We start from the raw sequence: 21226 nt of genomic DNA, 5'->3' as shown, positions 1-21226 counted from the left end.
ATAACAAAATTTCCTACACTTATATTATGCATGAATCTGCAGTAGACACCTTAAACAACAGAGCTTCATTTCAGAAAATATGGTACTACTGGATCAGTAATTCGGCTCTCTCCAGGTAGAGAAACTGTGACCCAACCTGAGTCTTAAGAATTAACTTTAAACACAGAGGGACCACTGGGAGTGGGAATAATGTCTGTTCCCCTCCGCCCCCCCCCTACCCCCCCCCCCTTGCTCTTTATAGAGCTGGACTTGTTTGATCATCATTAGAGATAAGAACCTTTGGATATACTCTATTTTTGTAGCCCTTTTTTTCCTCTATTTTCTTTCTTTACTGATTAAGAGGTTCACAAAAAGATAAATATGACACAATATTTCTAGATATAGACAGCTGATGTATAGAATGAGAGAATTGATTTATCTTGCATGACCATGTCTATCCAACAAAGTGCCCCCTGGCAATATGAAGTTTATTGAGATACATATGAGGAAACGAGGACATGCCAGACATGCTAAACCTATTATATGTTAATGTTATCAAGATTACTCCTGAACCCTTTTTGTATTGTATATGATCAAAAATCTTCTTATAATAACAATAACAATATTTAAACATAATTTCATGCACTGATACAAAGAGCAATTTGATACCGTTTAAAAAAATAAAATATATATGTGTATATATATATATATATATATATATATATATATATATATATATAAAACAATGTATTTATTTTTATTTATTTAATGTTTCTGTACATTTTCCAAGGTCTGAAATGTGAGTTAATACACATGAAATTACTATTTAATCATATACACAAAAAAATGGTAACAACAGAATTATTTGTGCATGTGTTTATTCATGCTTTTGCTTAACTAAAGCGCACAAGTTTTGATTGTGATTGAATACAAGCTCATTTACAAACCCAATATGCACAAATATTTTATTAACCTAAATTAAATTTGATTTTGTCAAATTTACAAAATAAGATTAAAAAAATCAGCAAGATGAATAAAAGTTCTTTCCAAATTTCCACAAACTAATCTTAAAATCATGGTAGGAGCAACCAAAGATCTTTTTACAGCAAAATTATTTACAATGCTTTGTCTACAACACATGAATATTCTGTTAAGTGAAAAAAATAAACAATACTTAAAATATTTTAGCAGCATATCAAATTAGACAAGCGAGAGGAGAAAAAAAACAACTTCAAAATGAAATAAAATCAAGTTAAAAAAATAAGAAAAAAAATAATTTATAATATTTGTATAAGACAGTGGGACACTTAACACACAACATACGGTTTTCTTCTGGCAAGAACATAGTGAGAAATTAGATAGGAAAGAGAGTGAGAGATTAGATAGGAAAGAGGAGATGTGTAATGATAATTACTGCCAATCAAATTATGGGCAAAAACAAACAAACAGAAGACAACTTTGGTCAAGAGTGTACAATATTTAAACACCACAGCTTCAGGCAGTTTATATTTGTGAAAACTACAGGCACACATTTTTTCGCTCTCATCCATTTATGCGTAGATATACTTCAAGTAACATCATATGCTATATTTGCTTTAACACAATAATAGCTTCACGGTAACACAATTGAGCCTAGCTTTTGTGAGCAAAAGCTAAAAACAAAAAATATATTTATATTTAAGACAATAAATAACATGAACACAAGCTTTGCTAGAATGAAGACCAAGGTGTCTGATGCAGTGTGTACCTGTAGGAATTTATAGGTTAGTATACAAGTTTACATACTAGGCCATGAATAGCGCTTTAGAATACAGAACACAATTTCCAGTTAGTTTAAGTAAATTCATTCCAGTTATCATCAACTAGTAAATGCCCAAATGTGTCAAAACAGTAAACAGACATTTAATCACAGTATCTTCTTAAGACGGCCTTCCAGTTTTAAGCTTAATTGCTGGCAACATCTTCACTTGTGTCCCCAGCATCTGAAATATGTCCATCCAGTGAGCCATGAGCCTTCCAAATCCTCACAGTATGATCACTGCAAGAAACATGAAGAGTTTAAACACATAAATAGTTATGGAAAGAAGGGGAACGTACTACAGAACTAGTAACTACAAAATAAGGGCCAGATTACAAGTGGAGCGCGATTTAATGCTCCTGCTTGAGCATTAACTGCACTAGAAGTAAGCTTTTGTGCCTGTTGGAAAGTAAACTTACAATATTGCACGCGCGATAACGTATTCTCCTATAGAAGTCAATGGAGCAATAACGGGGGGGGGGGAACTAAAACCCAACTTGAGAGCAAACACGATCGCATATTCTCAAGTGCGCTAACCAGACATGAAAATATGAATATTTCCAATTCCAATGTTCTTTTTAAGAAGAATATGTTCTATTTATTCATAAATACATATATATATAAAAATATATGTAATGTTTTTTTTGCACAAATATATATTTATACATACTGTGTGTCATTATATGTATACATATGTATTTATTTGTTTATATGTGTATATATATCTACACACATATAAACACACGCATTAACTTCAATTGAGCTCAAGCGATCGCAATTATTTCTCAAACTAATATTAACCCTTAGCAGAACACAGGTAAACCCCACACCATATATCACTGTCAGAGCCACCACCTCTATATGATGATCTCTAAGATACTTATCTTCCCACTTAACCCATCATCTGCCACACATATACTACTGAATACAAAATATAGCTGATGTGCTCTACACATCAGGCTGTTAAATTAAAAATAAAGTTCCAAATATAGGGGCAGAATACATTACCAAAGGCTATTTAATCATTTACCGACTAGCTTTGATACAAATCTGTGTACATATTTAATGACAGACTAAATAACATTATATTCCCCAGAGAAATAGTTCATTAATTCACTATTAGATTAGATTTCTTTCATTTCCTTTGCTAATTGTGTTTGAAAGATAAAAAAAATATCTATTTTTTTTAGATTATAATTATATGGTTTTAGAATATACTTACTGTGGAATGTTTAACACATTTGACAATAAAAATATCCATAATTTATTTTGTCCCCTTTACCTGTAATTTAATTCTAAAATGTGTGGGCGTCCTAATTCCTGTTAAAACTGGAAGTGCAGACTTCAGGCTTAACACCTTATTGGTTGCCTTCTCTAGTGACTCATTTATATCTGCCCCTAACTGGTCTCAGCAGAGCTGGAAAACTAGGTTAAAAAACATTAGTGCCTATAGCTTTATAGCTAAAACTTTACACTATTTGTTAATATTTAAACAATTTAAATAATAATAAAAAAAATACATCTGCATATTATTCTCAGGCAAATCATTGCTTTGAATATATAATTATATATAGCAGTGTTTAAAGGGATAGGAAAGTCAAAATAAAACTGGCATGATTAAGATAGAGCATGTAATTTTAAGACACTTTTAAATTCCCTTATATTTTCAAATGTGCTTTGTTCTCTTGGTATCCCTTGTTAAAAAAAGAATACGCACATATCCTACACAAGTGGGAGCTAGCTTCTGATTGGTTCCCGCATACATTTGTCTTTTGCGATTGGTTAATTAGATGTTTAATGTTGTTCCTTCAGCAAAGAATAACAAGAGAACAAAGCAAATTTGATAATGGAAGTAAATTGGAAAGTTGTTTAAAATTGTATGTTCTATCCAAATCATGAAAGAAAACGTTGGGGTTTCCTGTCCCTTTAATGTATTACTACTTTACACTGAACTACTAACATTTGGTCTCACAGTGGTGGACACTTAATTAGTCTTTGTCTTCCATTAAACTGGTACAGTTATGTTTTCCTATCATTACTATTATGTGCAATAATGTTGTCATCTATAAATTTGAAAATACCAATCAGCCTGCAAGATATTTATGTGGTGCATATCTACACTGTCTTCAGTTCTGTTTGAGAACGTTTAATGAGGTGCATATGTGTTTTATTTTCAGCTTCAGGTACACTTGCAAGTTAATTCTACAATTAAAGGAACATGTAACGTCAACTGTTTGTTACTTTTCGAATCATTTTACCCAGTAGCTGTACTGCTAAAAACTTATGTATATTGTTTTACTCTGTTCAATACCACACTACAATAACAACATATTTAACAAACTAGTTATATTCTATATCTACATAAACAATAGCTTACTCTGCTGCTGTAAAAATCTGACTGGAGTTTGTGGAGATCGCATTGATAGGGCTATCATGCCCCTTTAAGTCTCCGATGGGGGAGAAAGTGTCCACATTCCAGAGTTTCAAAATGCCTCCTCGGCAGCCACTTAAAACAACAGGGCAGTTAGGCACAATCCCAAGGGCACAAACCCAGTCCTTATGTGCATTAGGAACTTGCTGAGGGAAAGAAAAGAATACAACATATTAGTAGACGTATTGTTCCATAAACAAGGATACCAATTACAGCATGCAAGACAAATACACAGGCAATATCAATAAAATAGCGCTGCCCATAACAGTGCACTCAGTGCTGCAGTGACCAGCAGAGGGGGCACCTTCACATGCAGTGTGTTCCAAAAATAATACGGAGGGAAACTTTAAAACATTGAAAAAATTATATGAAAAATAGTAATTACGTTTCTAAATCTATACAGCCAGAGAGAAACAATTTTCCAAACAAACAGTCATAACTTTAAAGTTTCAAACAAATTTATAAATTTAGAAACAGTTTAAAAGTAAAATGTATTTATTTATTTTGTTTGTTTAATTTTCTGTAACATTTGACTTTTTTTTTATCATATGAATGTCAAACAATCCTTTCAATAAACGTTATGCTACATAATTCATTAATTTAAAAAAAAATGCACACCAACATAATATCCAGATAATAACTCAAAATAAAATAATATTATTTACTTTTTATAAATCATATTTATTTTTCAAATCATTTTCTGATTATCCACGGGATACAAATTTTCACGTATTTAGCTATATAATTACTACTATTTCTCAACACGTCTGCACAAAAATCTGTCACTAATGGCATCTGGGTAAACCAAACTGTTATTTAGTTTATTGTTAAAAATATGTTCGTTTCAAAAGTAAATCCCATCCCCTCACTCCAGACTCCTCTATTAGAAAGAACCACATTTGGCAACTACAAGCCATTCTGTACATGACTACCAGCATTGCACTTCTGATAAATATCCACCATTCTGCATGTAAACATGTTTTTAAAGTGATGTTATATTCTAGCGTTTCAAAAACACTAGGATTTGCCAACACTAAAAATAAAGGCAACCTTCATTCATAAGTTTAAAAAAAACCTAATAAATAGGTACCATTATTTTGCCGCAGTTTCACCGCTAACCTAAGTACCTCCAGCCACCCACGGCACAGCTCAGTTTTTCTTTGGCATTATGCGGCTATTGGCTAAGAGGTGGTAACATCACCTCATTGAGCTGTGCTGTCGGCGGCCGGAGGTGCTTAGATTAGCTCTGAAGCCGCGGTACTTATTCATCATTTTTTTTCAACTGATGAATGAAGATCACCTTTATTTTTAGCGATTGTGAAAACTAGTGTTTTTGAAATGCTAGAATGTACCATCCCTTTAAGCTAGATATGACCCCACTAATTAACAGCAAATTTCAAGCCTTACTACAGGTTTTCAATAGGACTGAGACCTTTATAATGAATTGTATTACGTGATGTCTCATTGCAGGGTGATTATGTAAAAGGTCACCAACACCTGAAAAACATAATTTATGTAAGAACTTACCTAATAAAATAATTTATTTAATGGTGGCGAGAGTCCATGAGCTAGTTACTGATGGGATATACATTCCTCATACAAACTAGTTAGCTAAAGAAACCAACCAAAAAAAGATACTAAATAAGCACTCAAAGGACCCCTTAAAGTGTAGAGTTTGACAAAAAAAAAGGCACACAATTTAAAACTCAAATCTTTATTAGAACTTTTTAAAATATGGGTATGTTAAAACTAAAATGCTGGCACTAGTTTCCAGTTACAAATCTAGATATAGTAAATCTGAATGCATATATTAGATGTAGTAGGGTGTTAAATGGCAAAAGTCTGAGCTATTGGCACAATTCTAATTCACTAGATTGTACTGATAAGGGTAAAAAATGTTAAGCAGTCACACTATCTCATAATAAACAGATTTAGCTGGTGATTGGTAGGTTTAGAAGAGACCTGATATCAGTTGGAAAATATCTAGTTCCAAATCGATATGGTAGATAAAAAAGAGGAGAACCTCTAATTTCTAGCAAATTAAGTTTATAACTAACCCTCTTTGAGTAATATTACTAGTGAAAACACATAGGTAAAGAGGTAAAAGTGAGACAGCTATAAACTAGTTATTTATATCATATGAATATTGGACTATATAAATAAGTTACTTGTAGTCTCCAGTCAGCTGAATCATTTAAATACTCTGTTGACAAGTATTCAGATACCTGTGTAAAATATACCTTAATAATCATACCATTCTGTATTCATTGTAAAGTGCTACACGATAATGATTTCACTCATATATCCTTGATTAGAAATATTGTTGTTTGCTCTGATTACATCCAAAGATCATTATTCCAGGGATTGTGTATTATTAAATTTGAGCAGCTAGCTTTTCTAAGTAAGCACATAAATAAATGCTGGGTTAACCTTATTACCAGTATTGCTTAAAAACTAGTTACATTTGAGTATAGCAGTTATAAAAGATTAGTCTAACTGTCTAGATAACTTAATTGTTACTGGTAACCGTGTTAAGGTTAAATATCATCATAGAAAAGGCTTATTGTGCCAATATATACAATATCTTATCAGGAGTGGTTTTAATAGATATAACGGAGGAAATATTTATGCTAGACTGAAGTTCCAAGGAACCACCAGAGCATCTATCAAGAAAGCCTGTGGATTCCTTGACCTCGAGCCGTACCTCAGAAGCTTGGCATTCTGCCGAGAATCAATGAGATCCAGTTTTGGCTGCCCTCAATTGAGGATTAAACTGGAAAATACTTCCGGATGGAGTTCCCACTCCCCCGGATGAAAGGTCTGACGGCTCAGAAAATCCGCATCCCAATTGTCCACTCCTGGGATGTGGATCGCAGAAAGAAAACAGTTGTGAGACTCTGCCCACTGGATTATCCGGGCCACCTCTGTCATGGCCAAGGAACTCCGAGTTCCCCCCTGGTGGTTGATGTACGCCACCGATGCTATGTTGTCCGACTGGAACCTGATAAACCGGGCTATGGCTAACTGAGGCCAGGCCAGTAGAGCATTAAAAATTGCTCTCAATTCTAGAATGTTTATAGGGAGATATGACTCCTCCAGAGTCCAAAGACCCTGAGTCTTCACTGACCCCCAAACAGCTCCCCAACCTAGAAGGCTGACATCAGTAGACAGGATCACCCGGGAAGGTCTGCGAAAGCAAGTTCCCTGGGAGAGGTGTTCCTGAGACAACCACCACAGAAGAGAGTCCCATGTCGCCTGATCCAGAACTATTTGCAGAGAAAGATCTGCATAGTCCCTGTTCCATTGTCTTAACATGCATAACTGCAGAGGTCTGAGATGGAACCGAGCAAATGGAATGATGTCCATGAAAGCTACCATCAGAACAATAACCTCCATACATAAAGCCACTGACGTCCGAAGAGAGAACTGAAGGACAAGAAAGGAGTCGAAGATATTTGTTTTTCTGACCTCTGTCAGAAATATCTTCATTAATAAGGAGTCTATTATGGTCCCCAAAAACACTACTCTTGTGGCTGGAATCAGAGAACTTCTTCCCAGATTCATCTTCCAACCGTGGGAGCGAAGGAAAGACAACAAGATCTCTGCATGAGAGTTTGCTTGTTGAAAAGACAGCGTCTGAACCAGAATGTCATCCAGTTAAGACGCTACTACAATGCCCCGAGACCGGATCACTGCCAAAAGATCCCCCAGGACCTTTGAGAAAATTCTGGGAGCTGTGGCAAGGCCGAATGGAAGAGCCACAAACTGAAAATGATTGTCTAAGAAAGCGAACCTTAGAAATTTGTGATGATCCCTGTGAATGGGAACATGAAGGTACGCATCCTTTAAGTCTATGGTTGTCATAAACTGACCCTCTTGAACCAAAGGAAGAATGGAACGTATAGTCTCCATCTTGAAGGACGGTATTCTGAGGAACTTGTTTAAACATTTTAGGTCTAAAATAGGTCCAAAAGTCCCCTCTTTCTTGAGAACCACAAAGAGGTTTGAATAAAAACCCAGACCCTGTTCCTGCGGAGGAACTGGAACTATAACTCCCAGGGAAAAAAGATCCTTGATACAATTTAAGAACGCCTCTCTCTTTATCTGGTCTACAGATAATTTTGAGAAGAAACCTGCCTCTGGGAGGAAAAGTCTTGAATTCTATCTTGTACCCCTGAGATACAATTTCCACGGCCTACACTGCAGTGAAATCTTGTATCCAAGCCTGAGTAAATTGAGAAAGCCTGCCCCCTAATGGATCCATTCATGGATAGGGGGCCGACCCTTCATGCTGACTTTGAGTCAGCCGCAGGCTTCTTAGACTGTTTCCCCTTGTTCCAAGACTGACCAGACTTCCAGGAAGACTTGGATAGTGTCTGCTAGGAAGAGGAAGCGGAGGGTTTACCTCTAAAGTTACGAAAGGAACGAAAATTACTCTGATGTCCTTTCTGCTTATTCTTTCTATCCTGAGGAAGAAAAGATCCCTTTCCTCCTGTGATATCTGAAATTGTTTCAGCCAAACCAGGTCCAATCAAGGTCTTACCCTAGTAGGGAATAGCTAATAACTTAGATTTACAATAAATATACCAAATATCACAAAGAAAAAAAATGTGAAATAAATGTGATAACAAAAATCATAAAAGGAAAACCAAATAAAGTTCTGAATCAAGGATATGTCTGTGTCCTCTGGATGAGTTTTTCAGCTTGTTAGCATTCCTCAGTGAGATCCCATGAAAAAGGAAACAGAAAATTGCAACATAGTGTGAATCTGTAATGGCACTTTGAGGGAGTAGTTGTTTTATAACAAATGACTACTCACATTTGTTGGAGCTTTCGACTAAGCTCAAGGAAATGCGCACTCCCACTTTATACTGATGGGAAAACAGTACACTAGGCAAAACTTGGATACAAATTTATTTTAAAATATATAAAAGCGTCACATAAGCCTTGATAACACCACAATGTAAGGGTACAAAAGCAGATATGCTGTAATAAATGCTTCAAATCGCCAAACTTGCAAAGAGGTAAATGGATCAGCAGGAGTGTGACTGCCGAAACCAAAACCTCTTTAGTAGCAAGACAGTAGCGCTAAGCCCCCAGGTGTCCTGGCTAGTGTAGAGACGTGATAAAACTCAATATAGAACAGTTCAGTTCCGGCGTACGTTTCGCAGGTATGCTTTGTCAAGGAATGTTAGTGCGCATGTCCAAGAGTCCTTTTAAACAATCCATTGATGAGTTTCTGCCAGGTTTGTAGTTACATACTCCATTTTGGAAGTTGGCATTTAGGTAATTTGTCATTAAACAACTAGTATGTTTTTCAGCTTCTTTCAGTTTTATACATTTTGTTGATATATGCATAGATGTTAAGATGGATAACCAGAATTGGGAAATTATGCATTATAATGTTATAGCATTATACATATATGCAAAACTTCAAAAAACATAATCACATTGTGCCTGCAATTGGTGTCTATACTGATGATATATGTAGGTATTTTTTTTTTTTTTTTTTAACCCCTTATTGTGAAGGTATTAGTTATATCTTTTTTAGTTTAAGTGATGTTACTGACTATATGTCCTATGGACCATAATTAAACTACTAGCCTTATTATAAACCTAGTTGTATCGTAATGTTTTCAAAAATAGATTTTATTTGTTAGCATGTGGCATGTTTAAAAACATATATTGTACTTGTATGTGTTTGCGCTGAAAAGTTATGATAGGATGTTGAGGTTACTGTTTCTAACTATGTGTTTAATTTTACATTTGGGGTTCCATATATTGAAAATAAGTTTGTGAAACATTCTAAAACTACCTAGCACTGACAATATGAGTATGGACAAAGAAAAAAAAAAAAAAAAAAAAATTAAAAAAATTTAAAAAAATATATAAAAAAAATATTAAAAAAAAAAAAAAAAAAAAAATTAAAAAAAAATTAAAAAAATATATAAAAAAAATTAAAAAAAAAAAAAAAAAAAAATTCTCTACAAATTTAAAAATTTTTTTTATTTTTTTTATTTTTTTTTTCTCTTTTCCTTTTCTTTTTCTCTTTTTTTCTCTTTTTTTTTTTTTTCTTCCTCTTTTCTTTCCTTTCCTTCTTTCTCTTTCTCTCCTTTTTTATTTAAAATAAATAAATAAAAATAAAACAAGGCATATATAGCTGTATACATATACATATGTAGCTGTACTTATAAATAACTCACAAAAAGTGATGGATTTCAAAATCTTTATTAAGACCATTGGGTATCAAGCTATCCATGATATGGATCCACTTCATTTCCAATTGTCCCAATCAATTCTGTGTGTCTCCTCCCTTCCAATTCAGTACTAATTTCCTAATGCCCAGAAATTCCAAATCCTTTACATTTCTATTGTGCTTTTTATCAAAGTGAGACGATACTGTATGATTAGCATAACCCTTTTCAATATTGTAAATATGCTCATTCAACCTAATTTTTAGAAGTCTAGAGGTACGCCCTATATAGATTAAATTGCATGAGCATCGTAACATGTAAATTACGTTTTTGCTATTGCAAGTAATAAATTGATCTATACTGTACTCCCTTTTGTTATCTCCAGAAAAGAATTTTTTACAGAATTTTGGAGTTTTTTTCATAAATTTGCAAGCATTGCAGAATTGACACTTTCTAAAACCCATTTCAGATGGTAGCAACCAATTTTTTACTTTGTTGTTGTCTACTTCTTTAATACATTGGGATAGTTGAAATTTAAGGTTGGGAACCTTTCTAAAAATTATGTTAGGTCCATCGCCTAAAAATTCATTTAATGCTGCATCTCTTGTGAGGATTCCCCAGTGTTTTTGTATGATGTTCCTAAGTTCTCCACTCTGAGTGCTATGTTGGAAGATAAGTCTATTTGCTAGTTTATCATCAGTGAATTTCTTATTTTTGATTTTATATTTTAATAAATCTGACCTGTCCATGTTGGTTACTTCTTCTATTTTTTCATCTAGAAAATTAGCTGGATAATTTTTCACTAAAAAACGTTTTTTTAGGATTTGAGATTGAACCTTATACATATCTTGTTCTTTACAATTACGTCTCAGTCGAACGAATTGACCTTTAGGGACATTTTTAAGCCAATGTTTTTGATGACAGTTTGATGACAGTTCTATAGAAATAAATAAATATAAACATATAGAGGTACATAAAAAGTCCTCCTTTAATCCCACACAGTGCAAATCAGCACCTATGGAGACATTCTTAGAACTAGTACACAGGGATATTAAAAATATGAAAACTAATTATGGTTCCAATCTCACTAAACTAGAACAAACAGCCTTGGCAGATTTAAAAATGAATGATAAGATAGTCATAAAGCCCGCGGACAAGGGCGGAGGGACAGTTATCATGGATAAAACTAAATACAATGAGGAATGTCTTAGACAACTTAAAAACACTGAGGTATATATCGAACTTGATAGTAATCCAATAATAAAATTTAAAAAAAGACTTGAACTTCACTTAGAAAAAGGCTTAAAAACAGGCATTGTGAATAAAAAAGAATATCAATATATCTACAACAAATTTCCAAAAACTCCCACTTTTTATATACTGCCGAAAATACACAAGGATCCATCTAACCCCCCGGGTAGACCCATAGTGTCAGGGGTTAATTCCCTCACAAGCAATTTATCGGCGTATATAGACCAATTTTTACAGACTTATGTTGTAAAGACAAAATCATATTTGAAAGATACCTTAAGTATCCTTAACCATTTAGAAAAACTCGAGTGGAATCCAAATTGGTGGTTGGTGACTAGTGATGTCACGTCACTTTATACCATAATAGACAAAAATCTTGGCATAGCATCAGTAAAAAACATCCTAGAAAAAGATGACTCTTTGGATAAAAAACAACTTGAGTTTATTATAGACAGCATAGCTATAATTCTAGAAACCAACTACTTTTGGTTCAACCACCAATATTATTTGCAAGTAGGAGGCACAGCGATGGGCACCAGATTTGCGCCCAGCTATGCCAATTTATATATGGCTAATTGGGAAAATCAATATATTTACAACTCTAGCTGGGCGCAATATCTGGTGTCTTATCATCGCTACATAGATGACCTTTTCTTCATATGGTCAGGAAGTGAGAACCAATTACTTGAATTCATGGAATATTTGAAAATAAATGAGTTCAAAGTAGCTCTAACTTGGAATTATAGTCAAACCAAGGTAGAATTTTTAGACCTTGAAATATACATTGAGAATGAAATGTTGAAGTCGAAAAACTTTTTTAAGAGCATAGACGTAAACAATTACATAAGCCTCGAAAGTTGTCATCAAAAACATTGGCTTAAAAATGTCCCTAAAGGTCAATTCGTTCGACTGAGACGTAATTGTAAAGAACAAAATATGTATAAGGTTCAATCTCAAATCCTAAAAAAACGTTTTTTAGAGAAAAATTATCCAGCTAATTTTCTAGATGAAAAAATAGAAGAAGTAACCAACATGGACAGGTCAGATTTATTAAAATATAAAATCAAAAATAAGAAATTCACTGATGATAAACTAGCAAATAGACTTATCTTCCAACATAGCACTCAGAGTGGAGAACTTAGGAACATCATACAAAAACACTGGGGAATCCTCACAAGAGATGCAGCATTAAATGAATTTTTAGGCGATGGACCTAACATAATTTTTAGAAAGGTTCCCAACCTTAAATTTCAACTATCCCAATGTATTAAAGAAGTAGACAACAACAAAGTAAAAAATTGGTTGCTACCATCTGAAATGGGTTTTAGAAAGTGTCAATTCTGCAATGCTTGCAAATTTATGAAAAAAACTCCAAAATTCTGTAAAAAATTCTTTTCTGGAGATAACAAAAGGGAGTACAGTATAGATCAATTTATTACTTGCAATAGCAAAAACGTAATTTACATGTTACGATGCTCATGCAATTTAATCTATATAGGGCGTACCTCTAGACTTCTAAAAATTAGGTTGAATGAGCATATTTACAATATTGAAAAGGGTTATGCTAATCATACAGTATCGTCTCACTTTGATAAAAAGCACAATAGAAATGTAAAGGATTTGGAATTTCTGGGCATTAGGAAATTAGAACTGAATTGGAAGGGAGGAGACACACAGAATAGATTGGGACAATTGGAAATGAAGTGGATCCATATCATGGATAGCTTAATACCCAATGGTCTTAATAAAGATTTTGAAATCCATCACTTTTTGTGAAAGTTATTTATAAGTACAGCTACATATGTATATGTATACAGCTATATATGCCTTGTTTTATTTTTATTTATTTATTTTAAATAAAAAAGGAGAGAAAGAGAAAGAAGGAAAGGAAAGAAAAGAGGAAGAAAAAAAAAAAAAGAGAAAAAGAAAAGGAAAAGAAAAGGAAAAGAAAAAAAAAAAAAAGAAAAAAAAATTTTTTTTTTAAATTTGTAGAGAATTTTTTTTTTTTTTTTTAATATTTTTTAATATTATTTTTTTTTTTTTTTTTTGTTTTAATATTTTTTTTTTTTTTTTTAATATTTTTTTTTATATATTTTTTTTATTTTTTTTTTAATTTTTTTTTTTTTAATATTTTTTTTATATATTTTTTTAAATTTTTTTAATTTTTTTTTTAATTTTTTTTTTTTTTTTTTTTGTTTTTAATTTTTTTTTTTTTTTTTTTTTCTTTGTCCATACTCATATTGTCAGTGCTAGGTAGTTTTAGAATGTTTCACAAACTTATTTTCAATATATGGAACCCCAAATGTAAAATTAAACACATAGTTAGAAACAGTAACCTCAACATCCTATCATAACTTTTCAGCGCAAACACATACAAGTACAATATATGTTTTTAAACATGCCACATGCTAACAAATAAAATCTATTTTTGAAAACATTACGATACAACTAGGTTTATAATAAGGCTAGTAGTTTAATTATGGTCCATAGGACATATAGTCAGTAACATCACTTAAACTAAAAAAGATATAACTAATACCTTCACAATAAGGGGTTAAAAAAAAAAAAAATACCTACATATATCATCAGTATAGACACCAATTGCAGGCACAATGTGATTATGTTTTTAGAAGTTTTGCATATATGTATAATGCTATAACATTATAATGCATAATTTCCCAATTCTGGTTATCCATCTTAACATCTATGCATATATCAACAAAATGTATAAAACTGAAAGAAGCTGAAAAACATACTAGTTGTTTAATGACAAATTACCTAAATGCCAACTTCCAAAATGGAGTATGTAACTACAAACCTGGCAGAAACTCATCAATGGATTGTTTAAAAGGACTCTTGGACATGCGCACTAACATTCCTTGACAAAGCATACCTGCGAAACGTACGTCGGAACTGAACTGTTCTATATTGAGTTTTATCACGTCTCTACACTAGCCAGGACACCTGGGGGCTTAGCGCTACTGTCTTGCTACTAAAGAGGTTTTGGTTTCGGCGGTCACACTCCTGCTGATCCATTTACCTCTTTGCAAGTTTGGCGATTTGAAGCATTTATTACAGCATATCTGCTTTTGTACCCTTACATTGTGGTGTTATCAAGGCTTATGTGACGCTTTTATATATTTTAAAATAAATTTGTATCCAAGTTTTGCCTAGTGTACTGTTTTCCCATCAGTATAAAGTGGGAGTGCGCATTTCCTTGAGCTTAGTCGAAAGCTCCAACAAATGTGAGTAGTCATTTGTTATAAAACAACTACTTCCTCAAAGTGCCATTACAGATTCACACTATGTTGCAATTTTCTGTTTCCTTTTTCATGGGATCTCACTGAGGAATGCTAACAAGCTGAAAAACTCATCCAGAGGACACAGACATATCCTTGATTCAGAACTTTATTTGGTTTTCCTTTTATGATTTTTGTAATAACTTAGATTTAAAAGAAGCATCCGCAGACCAGGATTTTAACCAAAGGGCTCTGCGAGCTAGAACTGCAAAACCAGATATTTTTGCTCCCAGTTTAATGACCTGTAAGAAAGCATCCGTAATAAAAGAATTGGCTAATTTAAGAGCCTTAATCCTATCCTGGATTTCCTCAAGAGTATCATCTGTCTGAAAAGAATCAGACAAGGCATCAAACCAGTAAGCTGCAGCACTGGTGACAGTAGCAATACACACCGCAGGCTGCCATTGAAGACCTTGGTGAAAATACATTTTCTTTAATAATGCCTCCAATTTCTTATACATTGGATCCTTAAAAGAACAACTATCCTCTATGGGAATAGTGGTCCTCTTAGCCAAAATGGAAATAGCTCCTTCCACCTTAGGAGCCGTTTGCCACGATTCCTTAACAGAGTCAGCTATAGGAAACATCTTCTTAAAAATAGGAGATGGAGAAAAAGGAATACCAGGTCTCTCCCATTCTCGTGCAATAATCTCAGAAACACGATTTAGAACAGGAATTACCTCCACCGCAGAGGGAACATCAAAATACTTGTTCAGCTTACTAGACTTCTTAGGGTTAACAATGATAGTAGTATCAGAGTCATCTAAGGTAGGCAAAACCTCCTTAAGTAACAAGCTGAGGTGTTCCAGCTTAAATCTGAAGGACACAACTTCAGAATCAGCAGAAGGAATTATACTGCCTGAGTCCAAAATTTCACCCTCAGATGCACCCGAAGAATATTCAACCTCAGACTTCTGAGAGGAAATACTATGATTAGCCACCTCAGGATCTGAAACCTTACCTATTGTTTCTTTAAATTTCCTTTTGCGTCTTCCCTGCAGCATGGGAAAAGCAGACAGCGCCTCAGATACCGCAGAAGATACCTGGGCAGCAATATCTTGCAAAGCGACTCCAGACGGAGTATGAGAGGAAACGCAGGGCACTGCATGTGCAGATGAATTGGATTGGGACGCTTGATGAGTAAGCTGTGACATCTGAAACAGGAGGCTCCTGAACAGCATCCGCCTTAGCTAAAGATGGCTCAGGGTCAAAAAGTCTATTTCTATAAGCTAAAGTTCTTTCAATACATGAAGAACAAAAAGGTACTGGGGGTTCCACCTGGGCTTTAAAGCATAAGCTACAGGTAACATCATGCACTGCCTCCTGATCCATAATACAAAAGAATAAAAAAAATATATATTTTTTTTTAATTTTTTTAATCTTTTAACAAAGGTTTATAACACGGAACAAAACTGTATTAAATTAAATGTTCCCTTTATATTACCAAATCAAGAAAACATAGCCCAGGCAACACTCTACACCTCAGCAGAATTACTGAGGTGCCCTACCTGTCCTGCAACCCTCAACAAAGTGAGGAAAAAACAATCTCGTTTACAATCCGGATTCCAGAAAAGCTAAAACGGTAAGAAGCAATCAAAGCAGAAGATACATGCTCCACACTCCACAGGAAGTGAAAAAAAAAAAAAAAGTGCTCTGTCATCAAGAAGCTGAACCTCCCTAAAAGAGGCAGTCCTTCAGCTTACAAAAAAACCTGTATCTTTTACACAACAACAAAAAAACCCTTATAAAAAGTACCCCATTGAGGCATCAATAAAAATAAAAAACTCCTCACACTAACAGTGCCTGCAAAAACTGCCATAAAAACCTGAACTCTTACCGGAATAATAAAAAACGTCCCCCTGCAGCGTTTCAGCTGAATAAGTGCCAAATTTTCACCTGCTAAATAGAAAAGTAAAATTGGCACTTACCCTAATATTCATCTGTCCAGCAGCAGGACAGCTCACCTGGTTTGAGAGGATGCGTTCCCTTCACATGGACCTGTAGAAATACAGAAAGACTGAGTAAACCTACTCAGGCTATCTAAATAGGGCAGCAAAATGCTTTGGGAAAACGCAGTGAGGATTGTACCCCACAAGTTCTCAATTGCTTAAAAGCCACCACTGCCCTACTAAATAGACTGATATGGGCGAAGGCTAGACTCTTTAGAAAGATCAGAGCAAACATCTGCTTTTAAAATAACAAAATCTTGATTGTAGATCAGACACCAAAACTTAACCTCCTCCTTGCACCGCAGGAAAAGCAAATGACTGGAGATTATGGGTAAGGGAAGTGATGTATATAGCAGCTTTGCTGTGGTGCTCTTTGCCTCCTCCTGCTGGCCAGGAGTGATATTCCCACTAGTAATTGATGATTCCGTGGACTCACCATATATCTTAGGAAAGAAATGTAAAGACCTTTCAAGAGTATTCTTAGGATTAGGACACAAGGAAGGAACAATAATTTCCCTATTAATTAATGTTAGAATTTACAACTTTAGGCAAAATTTTTACCTAAGTCCGCAAAACAGCTTTATCTTGATGGAAAATCATATAAGGAGACTCGCAAGAGAGAACAGACCATTCAGAAACTCTTCTAGCAGAAGAGATAGACCAGAGAAATAACACTTTCCAAGAAAGTAGTTTAATGTCCAAAGAATGCATAGACTCAAAAGGAAAAGCCTGCAAAGTTTTTAATGCCAAATTTAGACTCCAAGGAGGAGAGATAGATTTAATAACAGGTTTGATACAAGTCAAAGCCTGTACAAAACAGTGAACATCAGGAAGATTAGCAATCTTTCTGTGAAATAAAATACAAAGAGCAGAAATGTTTGTCCTTTTAAAGTATTGGCAGACAAACCTTTATCCAAACTATCCTGAAGAAACTGTAGAATCCTAAGAGTTCTAAAAGAATGCCAAGAATAATCATGAGTGGAAGACCATAAAAATATAGGTTTTCAAAACCTTGTGATATATTTTCCTTTAAATAGGCTTACAAGCCTGTATCATAGTGTTAACCACAGAGTCAGAGAAACCTATATAACTAAGGACCTAAAGTTCAATTTCCATGCCTTCAAATTTAGAGATTTGAGATCTGGATGGAAAAACGGGCTATGAGACAGAATGTCTGGTCTTAGAGGAAGTGACCAAGGTTGGCAACTGGACATTCTGACAAGGTCCGCATACCAGAACCTGTGAGGCCATGCTGGTGTTATCAGAAACACATAAGATTGTTTAATTATGAGCTCACTCTTGGAAGAAGAACCAGAGGTGGAAAAATTTAAGCAGGTTGGTAAAACCATAGAACTGCTAGAGGATCGCTGGAGTGGTATCTGGGAAGTTTCTTGTTTACATGAGAGGCCATCAGATCTATGTCTGGAAGACCCCACATCTGCACAATCTGATAGAACACATCCAGATGGAGAGACCACTCCCCCGGATGTAGAGTCTGACAGTTGAGATAATCCGCTTCCCAATTGTCTACACCTTGTATATGAATCACAGTGATTAGAAAAGAGTTGGATTCCGCCCAAGAAGGTATTAGAGATACTTCTTGCATTGCTAGGGGACTGAGTCCCCCCTTGATCATTGACATATGATTGACATATGCCACTGTTATCTGAAACCGAAAATACAATTCTCTCTTTAATAGAGGCCAAGCCTGAAGAGCTCTGAAAATAGCACGGAGTTCTAAGATATTGATTGGTAACCTCGCCTCTCAAGGATTCCAGACTCCTTGTGCTGTCAGAGACCCCCAAACAGCTCCCCAACCTGTGAGACTTGCATCTGTTGTGATCACAGTCCAGGTAGGACAAATAAAGGAGGCTCCTTGAACAATAAGGTGATGATTAAACCACCAAGTCAAAGAGAGTTGAGTGTTGGGATTAAAGTATATCAGTTGTGATATCTGAGTAATCCCTGCAACATTGGTGCAACATGCAAAGCTGTAAAGGTCTCATATGAAAACAAGCAAAAGGGATTGAGTCCGATGTTGCAATCATGAGACCTAAAACTTCCATGCACATAGCCACTGAAGGGAATGCTAGAGACTCAAGGTTTAGACAAGCTAAAAACCAATCTCAAACGTCTCTTTTCTATTAGGGATAGAGTCATGGACACTGAATCTATCTGGAAACCTAAAAAGGTGACTTTTGTCTGAGGAATCAAGAAACTCTTTGTAAATTGATCCTCCAACCATGTCTTTGAAGAAACAACAGAAGTTGTTTTGTGTGAGATTCTGCTAAATGAAAAGATTGAGCTAGTACCAAGATATCATCCAAATAAGGAAGCATCACAATACCCTGCTCTCTGATTACAGATATAAGGGCACCTAGAACTCTCGAGAATATTCTTAGTGCTGTTGCAAGGCCAAACGGAAAAGCGACAAATTGGTAATGCTCGTTTAGAAAAGAGAATCTCAGAAATCAATAGTGATCTGGATGAATCGGAATGTAAAGGTAAGCGTCGTGTAAGTCTATTGTGGACATGAAGTGACCTTGCTGAACAAAAGGCAGAATAGTCGTTATAGTCACCCTCTTTAAAGTTGAGACTCTTACAAAACAATTTAAAGTTTTCAGATCAAAAATTGGTCTGAAAGAATTTCAGAAAGGCTTGAGCTTTTACTGGGTTTTTTGGTACATGGGTAAAAATTATCTTCCCAAGGGTGGTCTTTTTCTAAATCCTATTCGATACCCCTGAGAAATTATATTCTGAATACACTGATTTTGGACAGAGTCTGTCCAAACTCTTTAAAAAAACAGAATTTATGCTTTCCTGATAAATTACTTTCTCCAACGGTGTGTCCGGTCCACGGCGTCATCCTTACTTGTGGGATATTCTCTTCCCCAACAGGAAATGGCAAAGAGTCCCAGCAAAGCTGGCCATATAGTCCCTCCTAGGCTCCGCCCACCCCAGTCATTCGACCGACGGACAGGAGGAAATATATATAGGAGAAACCATATGGTACCCTGGTGACTGTAGTTAGAGAAAATAATTAATCAGACCTGATTAAAAAACCAGGGCGGGCCGTGGACCGGACACACCGTTGGAGAAAGTAATTTATCAGGTAAGCATAAATTCTGTTTTCTCCAACATTGGTGTGTCCGGTCCACGGCGTCATCCTTACTTGTGGGAACCAATACCAAAGCTTTAGGACACGGATGAAGGGAGGGAGCAAATCAGGTCACCTAAATGGAAGGCACCACGGCTTGCAAAACCTTTCTCCCAAAAATAGCCTCCGAAGAAGCAAAAGTATCAAATTTGTAAAATTTGGCAAAAGTGTGCAGAGAAGACCAAGTCGCTGCCTTACATATCTGGTCAACAGAAGCCTCGTTCTTGAAGGCCCATGTGGAAGCCACAGCCCTAGTGGAGTGAGCTGTGATTTTTTCAGGAGGCTGCAGTCCGGCAGTCTCATAAGCCAATCGGATAATGCTTTTAAGCCAAAAGGAAAGAGAGGTAGAAGTCGCTTTTTGACCTCTCCTCTTACCAGAATAAACAACAAACAAGGAAGATGTTTGTCTGAAATCTTTAGTAGCCTCTAAATAGAATTTTAGAGCACGAACTACGTCCAAATTGTGTAACAAACGTTCCTTCTTTGAAACTGGATTCGGACACAAAGAAGGTACAACTATCTCCTGGTTAATATTTTTGTTAGAAACAACTTTCGGAAGAAAACCAGGCTTAGTACGCAAAACCACCTTATCTGCATGGAACACCAGATAGGGTGGAGAACACTGCAGAGCAGATAACTCTGAAACTCTTCTAGCAGAAGAAATTGCAACCAAAAACAAAACTTTCCAAGATAGTAACTTAATATCTATGGAATGTAAAGGTTCAAACGGAACCCCTTGAAGAACTGAAAGAACTAGATTTAGACTCCAGGGAGGAGTCAAAGGTCTGTAAACAGGCTTGATCCTAACCAGAGCCTGAACAAATGCTTGAACATCTGGCACGGCTGCCAGTCTTTTGTGAAGTAAAACAGATAAAGCAGAGATCTGTCCCTTTAGAGAACTTGCAGATAATCCTTTCTCCAAACCTTCTTGTAGAAAGGATAGAATCTTAGGAATTTTTATCTTGTTCCATGGAAATCCTTTGGATTCACACCAACAGATATATTTTTTCCATATTTTATGGTAAATTTTTCTAGTTACAGGCTTTCTAGCCTGAATCAGAGTATCTATTACAGAATCTGAAAACCCACGCTTTGATAAAATCAAGCGTTCAATCTCCAAGCCGTCAGTTGGAGGGAAACCAGATTCGGATGTTCGAATGGACCCTGA

The 21226-nt window shown here is 35.2% G+C and overlaps 1 protein-coding gene across 4 annotated transcripts in view; it reads right to left on the bottom strand.

Annotated features, from left to right (window-relative positions):
• Nucleotides 1-840: 840 nt before the first annotated feature.
• Nucleotides 841-21226, bottom strand: part of KIF21A (kinesin family member 21A) — a 537130-nt gene continuing 516744 nt past the window's right edge. For all 4 annotated transcript variants that reach the window (XM_053716595.1, XM_053716597.1, XM_053716596.1 and 1 more), the window contains 2 exons: nt 4155-4354; nt 841-2017 (listed from right to left, as the gene is read on the bottom strand). In XM_053716595.1, coding sequence (XP_053572570.1) covers nt 1924-2017; nt 4155-4354 — 294 coding nt within the window. In that variant the 3' untranslated portion in view covers nt 841-1923. The remainder of the gene's footprint in view (nt 2018-4154; nt 4355-21226) is intronic.

The sequence above is a fragment of the Bombina bombina genome, chromosome 6 (assembly GCF_027579735.1).
Source record: "Bombina bombina isolate aBomBom1 chromosome 6, aBomBom1.pri, whole genome shotgun sequence".
Classification (NCBI taxonomy): Eukaryota; Metazoa; Chordata; class Amphibia; order Anura; family Bombinatoridae; genus Bombina; species Bombina bombina.
This window is presented reverse-complemented; position numbering and strand designations above follow the sequence as displayed.